General features: G+C 48.3%; 1 protein-coding gene across 3 annotated transcripts in view; it reads right to left on the bottom strand.

Annotated features, from left to right (window-relative positions):
• Positions 1 to 1,583: 1,583 nt before the first annotated feature.
• PDLIM1 (PDZ and LIM domain 1) overlaps positions 1,584 to 8,205 on the bottom strand; it is a 36,205-nt gene continuing 29,583 nt past the window's right edge. For 2 of the 3 annotated variants that reach the window (XM_042862696.1, XM_042862697.1), the window contains 3 exons: positions 6,652 to 6,806; positions 3,611 to 3,728; positions 1,584 to 2,131 (listed from right to left, as the gene is read on the bottom strand). In XM_042862696.1, the coding sequence (XP_042718630.1) occupies positions 1,945 to 2,131; positions 3,611 to 3,728; positions 6,652 to 6,806 (460 nt within the window). In that variant the 3' untranslated portion in view covers positions 1,584 to 1,944. The remainder of the gene's footprint in view (positions 2,132 to 3,610; positions 3,729 to 6,651; positions 6,807 to 8,205) is intronic. The other variant, XM_042862698.1, reaches the window with a different exon arrangement.

Raw genomic sequence — 8,205 nt, 5'->3', positions numbered from 1 at the left:
CTCCCTGAGCAATGAATGCAAATTGCCTTGGCGCGCCTGTTCCCATAGTAATAAATTGGCTCAACACTGGTATCTGCATTGGAAGCCTCCACTTCCAGCACTGGGCCACAAACCTTTTGTAGTTCCCGGCTACTGCGTCAAGACCCCCACAATCAGTGTTTTCCCAGCAGTACTGCCAGCTCCCACTGCAGGAGCTTGACTGGGTGATAAAGGGGCCGAGACAAAGTGAAACTTGTCTGTTTACAGCGAGGAGTTGGGGCTGGGGAAATACCAAGCGTGGCTCAGGCTCTTCTGTCCTGGCCCATTGATGCAAGAGCTGAAGTTGGCTACATTTTGTTGGTGGGCGTTCTACAGTGTGGAAAGTTTTCGTGATTGCACCAGGCCCCAGTTCTTGGTGTCATTGCAACACAGATAGAGCATTGGGGCCAGCATTTCCTCCCTGCTCTACAAATACAGGTGGTGAGGGGCCAGGAGCCCACTGAGAAAGTAGGGAGTGTGCAGTGTCTGGAGCAATCGCAGCTGGACAGCCCCAGTTACTACAGGGAGGGGGAATTGCTGCCAGGTACTGCAGGGTTAGACAGTGGATCAGAGGCTCCTCCCTGCACTGGCAGAAGTTAATTGAACACTCAAATGGCCTTGAAAAGTAACATGTATTTCACAGAGAGATAAGAGGTTTGTGATTGCCTTTTTTTTTTTTATAACCCCAAAACAACCGTCTGTATGACAAACCCTTCCTGACCCACTGAAATCTGTTGCCCAAAGCCTTCCGTGGGACCTGAGCCAAACTCCTGTGCTCTTACCAAACCCGTGACCAGCATATTCTTAGTGAACATGAGGGTGATGCCCTGCTCTTACCTGCCAACAGCATCTAGGAGGGCGATGCTATGACTGACCAGGCTCCAGCCCAGCCTGCAGGTACTGGATAGTGCTGCAGCAGAGAGATTATCACCCTGGGAAAACATGTTGAGGGGGGGGTAGTAGAATCAGTGAGAAGGGGGGTATCATACAAGCAGGGCCGGAAAAAAAAAAAAAAAATTACACTCTCACTTTAAAAATAAAACTGCCTGCAGCAGGAGCTGGAAGGTGTATGTATGTGTGCATGTGAGTGGCCTGAGCAAGCTGAGCTGAGCAAGGCTGAGCAAGTAGAGATGAGCTAGACAAGAATGCCAGCTGAGCTACTGTAATAGCACTCTCTTGTTCATAGAAGGAGCTGAGAAGAGGGGCTAAATACAGTTAGGTTTGTGCATTATTCCTGTTCTTATTCCAGCCCACCTAAAAGCTGTACAGCGGGAGACAGACTTAAGCATTAGCTCAGCCTTACTCCCAGTGAGATTTGGGATGTTTTAAGGGATTGTTTATTCATTTCTGGAAAGGCAGCAGCCACGATGCCTGCAGAGGGAAGCAATATAGCTGTGGGGTCCCATGGGATCTGGCCTTTGCCCCATCCCAGCCTGCAATCACTGCTTGTTGCCTGAGACCACTGTGTGCTACTTGGTGATTCCGTCCTGCTGCTCTCCAGGGCAGCACCACCACACACAGGGGACCCAGAAGCCCCAGTCAAGGAGAAAGTGGACACTTGCCTGTTGGAGTCACCCTATTTATTGAATGTGAACAGAAAGCAAACAACTGGGATACAGGTGAGCTGTGATCTGACTTTGGCCTCTGCCATGCCTGGGCACTTGGCAGCACAAGGAAGGGAAAAAATAATAATCTGTGTATTAAAAAAAAAAAAAAAAAAAGAGAGAAACAACAGTGAAAGACAAAAGAATGTTGAATGATTAGTGACACCTTGTGTGTGCAGACGGAACTTTCACGCGGCAAGGAAATTCAAAGCCGTGTCTAGCATTCCTTATTGCAAAGGAGAGTCGGCAAGGGGCAGGGCAACACTTTCCCAGAAGAGCAGCAGAAGAGGAACGATCCACGCTGACCCCACTGCAGCACAGGCTACTTAGGGAAGACAGTGACCACCTCGTAGCCTTCTGGGGGCACCACTCGCTCCCGTGCGTGCTTCTCACAGTAGATTTGATCTTCCACGAAGAAATGTCCTTTCTGCTTGAGGTTGGTGCCGCAGTCACTGCACACGTAGCACTCAGGGTGACGCTGCTTGTCCCGAATCTTCACAAACACCCCTCTGGGGAAGGAACCAGCACTCAGCACCAGCTGTCTGCCAATACAGCCCCCAGTCTAGCATCTCACCATCCCCCCTCCACCTCAGTCTCCCCCTGGTGGACCATTTCCCCTCAACGTAGGTCTCACCTCTGCCCAGGTGCTGACAGCACAGAAGAGCAATGGGAAGCCTCCTCTGGAAAGCATGTTCTAGCAAGGACCTCAATTCCAGAGGGACAGGTCCCAGTGCTTGTGCTGGCAAGAAGCACTGCAATAGCAGCAATAGGCAAAAGCAGAAGGCAGGTAACAGCCTTCAAACACCCAGGGAGAAAAAACAGGATCAGCTTGACCATCAGGGGGGGTGCAAGCTCCAGGTATGCCCCAAACAACCAAGTTTTAGACCACATGTGGAAGTGACTGCCACCACCAACAGAGAGGCACAGCCAGCCACTGCCCTCTGCTAAGGACTGCCTGCTCAGAGCAGGGGCACAAGCCAACCAGATCCTGACTGGTCTCAGACTCGCTGTCCCACTCAGCATGGACAAGCTCTGGCTTCCCAGACTGATCCAACAAATCTAAGAAGAACTACACAGCAACTTGCAAACTACCAGCAACAGCAGCACAAGTTGCCAGCAGCATTTGTTCCATCAGCCATTTATGTTTTTCATCATTCTTTACTTTTTAAAGCTAGTCATAGTCCTGTGCTTTCACTCCAACTGTACGTGGCTGGCACAGTAATTATATGATTTGTCTCTGATTCACATTTATAGCCTATGGATTGCTTCTGCAACAACTCTGATAGTCCTTGGAGATGGAGGCATGCCAGGCCCATGCAACTGCAGTGTGCTCGGTCTCACAGTAGCACAACACTGCACCTGACAAAGCTGAACTCCTCCCTAACAATGCAGATGGGCATCCAGCATTCACCCCTTGGAGCTAAGTAGGTTGCAGTAAGTGAAGGCTAAGTAGGAAATGAGAGCAGAGGAAAATGTGGCTGAAAACCTAGAGAGTATATCAGAGATAGAGGTTGGTTGTGCTGCCACAGCAGCTCTGTATCTAGCTCTTGCTGTGCTAGAAGTCAGACATACCCCACAAAACCAACAAAAATTAACTGCATAGATCCACTGGGAGATGTGTGGTACTGCGTTGGCACAGGAGCAGAAGGCAGCTCTCCAAGATCACTGCATCCAGCTGCCAGGGCAGGACACCGCTCCATGGCTGGGAGCAATAGGACATGAAAATCATTAAACACATTGGCCTCAAATGGAAAGTTCACTTTACCTCTAAGTGATATTAACAGATTTCTGGTAGGAAGCAAAACAACAGCACTGAGGCTGTCTCAAAGGGATTTGCTTTGACATGGAACAGTAGAGGGAAACCCAATTCCTGCCTCGCTGCCGAATTTACAGGGTGAGCACTACCAAAGCTGGTGAGAACACACATGCTGGGCTGGACCTTGGGTGCACAGGCACAGGTTGCTTGCCCTGGGGACAGGCTTACTTACACAATGCCAGATCCACACTTGTCACACATGGGCAGCTTCTGGGCATTCCCAATCGATGAGGCCACCTTTGTGGTGGGAGCCTTGACGCTCCTAAATCCAGATGGTTTGCTGGGATCTCCTGGGGGTGGAAGGAGAGTGCTTCAGAGCATGTGAGATGCGTGACTCCAGGCTTCTCCCAAGCAGATGCTCTGCTAGGGAGGGGTGATGTCCTTCAACATCAGCTTTGAGGCAAAAATTCATGCATGGGAAGGAGGAAGGGACTTAGGGTGTGCAGGGAGGAGTGTGAGAAGGGACACAGCTGATCCTGGCTCTGGAAACCCAGGGCCTGAGACAGTGGGCCCTAAGATGAGATACTGCCCTTTCTCATCTTAAAAGCCCATCAGATATTGGCTAACACATCTCGCATGCACAGAGATTCGAAGCAAAAGCAAAGTCTCAGCCTCAGAAGCATCAGAGCCTGCTTGCCGTGTTCTGAGCACACACTCAAGCCGATGGCTAGATTTGGGTTCAGAAAGAGGAAGTGGGTGTCCCAGCAGTCAATAAGGCCTTCAAAGCCTTTTCCTCTCCGCTGTCTGGTGTAGAGTGTTGTGCTCCCCTCACAGCTCCTTGGTTAACTCCTTGTTGCAGGGATATGGAGCACGTGGCACACTCCAGGGGTGAAAGTACCTCCCAATTGCAGGACTTTCAAAGGAGACATCTGGATGCCTACAAAAGTAGCAGATCCTAGATGCTGGATAGGAGGCAAGCCTTTAAATATCTGCAGTCAAAAGGAAGCCTCTAACAAAACGATACCATTGATACAACTAGCATTATCTACGTGACTTTCACCTGTACCAGGCAAGAGCGGAAGAAGGGATGCAGATTCCCACGATGTCACAAAAGGACAGAGGAGGCTGTTGAGCAGACATGTCAGCCTCTGCCAGTGAAGTGGCGCAAAACCCTTCTGACTATTGCCAAGCCAAAGTACACCCACCGATCCTTTTGGAGTGGAAGAAGAATCCTGGAGAGGCTCACCCCAGTGAACAGCAAGGTCTGAGATATTACACAACCCAGGGCAGCACCACTGGCAGAGAATCAAGGGAAAAAGCTGGGGCACTGCCCACCCCACCTCACTATCACCCAGCCTAAGTGCCACCGCACTGCCTTAACAGCCACAAAGAGTGCACCCCAGGTTGCACTTACAGCTGTTTCTCCTACACAGCAGCATTTGGCTCAGGGGCTTGCACTAGCTCAGTGCTGAGTGTGAGGTGCCCTAATGGGGACAGAAGCCCGTGGACCCTTCAATCACACCAGGAGGCACCTGGCTGCTACCCCCATCGCTGGCAGTGATCCTTGCTGAGAAGGAAGAAGCAACCACATTTTCAGGTTCTACCCTATCCCCCTGCTTGCTCCTTCTGCTTTGAACAGCACTTTGTCCACATTAGTAACACTCATGGCACATTTTTCAATCTCTAAAGGAATCAGCTTAACAAAATGCCCGAGGAAACATAACTTGTTCCACTCTGAAACACCCTAAGCCTCAGCATGCAGGCTCAAGTCTAAACAGAGAGCAGCCATGATGCTTCCCCACACCAGCAGCAACACACAGACCCCATCCTTTCAGCTGGCGTGGAGCAGCATAGTCCATGCCTCTGGCAACACCCCAGGGACTGGTCCCGGCTGGGAGATGACAGCTCCCTGCTGCTGCTCACAAGCCAATGCCTGAAGACAAGCTCAGAGGAGCATCCCACAAAAGGTGTCACTTACTGCCAAGGATGCTATCTCAGCCAGGAACAGTAGTGTGTGAGCCAGGGCACCATCTCCTCTGGGGCTGCATAACCTTGCTCTGCATGGGTGATTACAGCTCACAGCAGAGCAATACCCAAGCCTATCCTGGCCTGTGATCAAGCAGGCAAACCTCATGCCAGAGAATCCCAGTAATGCTGCAAATCTTCAAAGACTGATAAACTAGAGAGGCTTTTGCTTATCTTCTTCAGCACTACTAAGCACAGAGGGGGACCTTGGATGCGTGAGAAGTCCTGGCTCCTCCAGTCCCTTCCACACAGGAGTTGAACCCTGGGAGGTAAGCTGCAAACACTCATTATTAAGATCCTTTCAGATAGAAATTTTAACAGTAAAGACTCAAAAATCCTATTTTCTCTTTTCCTATTGTTTCCTTACTTCCTTCATTTTACTGTTCCCTTACAGATCACTTAGGTCTAACAGCATTTGGCTGAGCTGTTTTCCTTTCTGATATCTCAGCACCACGCTTTTGTTGGATGAAATTGAATACTCTACTGCAAGCCAATAACACAACAGATGAAGTCTCAACTGGTTTAAGAGGGGGGAAAAAAAACGCTCATTCCTGGAATTCTTTCCCTAATTATTTGTTTATTTTACTCTATTTAAAGGGAGAAGGGAGTATGATTTGGCTCCCACCTAAGTTAATCAGAGTTTTTATCTAGAAGTCTATAGCCTTGAACTACATGCTGTCCAGATGTCAGATTAAGAGTGCCAAGCAGCACAAGATTTTCACAGGTCTAAAACTGCAAACTGATTGCTGTAACCTTGCTTCCAAATTTTTTATATTCAGTTGCAGAAGATCCTTTTTTCTCCTGTCAAAGGATGGCACCCAGAAACATTAAGATTCACTAAAGAATACTATCTTGTATTACCTGTTGTCATAAATCTAAGATGGTCCTTAAATTGGTGAATATTTTCCAATAGGGGCAAAACTTGGGACAGTCTGGAAGGCTTTTGCAACTTCTAGAATTCCTTAAGAACTAAATGCAGTAGGGTTTTATTTCTTGAGCATTCAGTCAATGAATGAGTAACAATATGTGCCCACAGACATCAAAACTAGCTGCAGAGAAGAAATTTAAGAGTAACGTCAGTGAAAGGGACCACAGTTGTTGTGGAAGTCACCTGTACATACTACTTCGAAGAAACAACAGCTAAGGAAGGAGAAGAAAGTTTGAGACATTACTCTGAGCCACCATACACAGACCAAGGAATGGCTGAAAGGAAGGGTGCACCCAGGCTGGGTGCTCAGGAGGGCTTACCTTTCTCCTCTGACTCCAAAATCTCCTGCAGCACTAGGAAGGAAGCAGACTGCCTGGGTGGCTCATGCGATTCTTGGTTCTCCTGGAGCATCTTGTAAACCTCAGAGTCTCTGTCTATGGCAATGCTGCCTGAGGGATGGCTGTGCTGATCTAAACTGAGGAAGGAAGAGAAAACACACTTGTTCAATGGCTAAACACTACAGCCAGTCCCTCTAGCAAAACCATCGCAATGCATCATGTGACTGAGAGACGAACGTGCAAACAAAGGCAGAACAGGATGCCATGAGACACAGAGGTGCCGGATGTGCTCGCAGAAGACAGCTGCAGCCCCCAGGACTGAGGTGCTGGGCCACCCATGCACTCTGCTGTCATCAGGTTCTCACTCACCATCCCTGGCCAGCCCCAGCGCATTCCCTCTGCTTCCCAATTGCTGCTTACTCCAGAAACTGTCTTACTGTCCAGGAACCAGGAAATAACACATGCTGGGACAGGAGTCCCACATAGTAGCTTTGCCACCACTGTGCAGTCTCCACACACCTAAACCACCTGAGACTGCTACCTTACACTGCCGTGACTCTCAAATTCAATAAATTTTATTTCTTAGAAAAATATGCATCTTTGCAAGCACGTTATGAAGTGGTAGTGAAAGCCACCTTCACTCAGTAACAGCTGCAGGATCCAGATAAAGGATCCTCTGTTTGGAAATAGTTGGAAATAGTGTTTCAAGTGGGCATTATGTCCACTCCTGGCCCAAGGACTTTGCTAATTCTCACTGGAGCAGGAAGCACACTAGACTTGCAAGCATCTGAATCCTGGAAGCCTAAATCCCACTTACTGAAGATTTTCACCCTGAATAAAACAAGATCCCTTCAATTACATAGACAATGTTCTAGATTATCCCAAATGAATCCATGCTCCACATTACATTCACCTTACATAAACTGATGTACTCCCTTCACTGTCCACCTCCAAAATCATTGGAGAGGAAGGCAGTCCTTGGAGTGTGCACACTAACAATGTCTCACAAACATGCATTCAAAAGCAAAGGCTCTATCATCTGAACAAGCAGGAGAGTCAAACAAAGCCATTGCATTTCAACCATGCATTTTGATGGTATGCAAAACATACAGATCAGCTCTTCCAGAGATGTACCAGATAGATACGCTTGCATATACAAAATTTCAGAAAAAATATTAAAAACACCCCAATTGCTCAAATTCATATTCTGAAGAGAGAAATACCTCCAATTGTCAGAGCAGGGAATAACTACAGTACTCACACAAGAACAAAACAGAACCCAACAAACAGCACATGCATTTTTTGAAGGGCCAAGGACACAGCGCTGTAATACCTGCAGTAACAGGTCTCCACACCAGCAGATTTATGCTATCTGCTGTCACAAAGGCACTTCATCTGCTGCAAACACCACTAAATGGTGCCCTTGCCCAAAACAGCTTTGTAACACACAGCTCCAGCACCCCTCTCTACTGGTACCTCCAACTCCAACAATTATGACTAGATTTCAATGCTTCTAGTGCAGGAAACTCGCAATAC

The sequence above is a fragment of the Lagopus leucura genome, unplaced genomic scaffold, assembly GCF_019238085.1.
Source record: "Lagopus leucura isolate 7727_CA_CO unplaced genomic scaffold, USGS_WTPT01 Super-Scaffold_739, whole genome shotgun sequence".
Classification (NCBI taxonomy): Eukaryota; Metazoa; Chordata; class Aves; order Galliformes; family Phasianidae; genus Lagopus; species Lagopus leucura.
The sequence above is the reverse complement of the archived record's forward strand: the minus strand, read 5'-3'. Positions and strand labels throughout refer to the sequence as shown.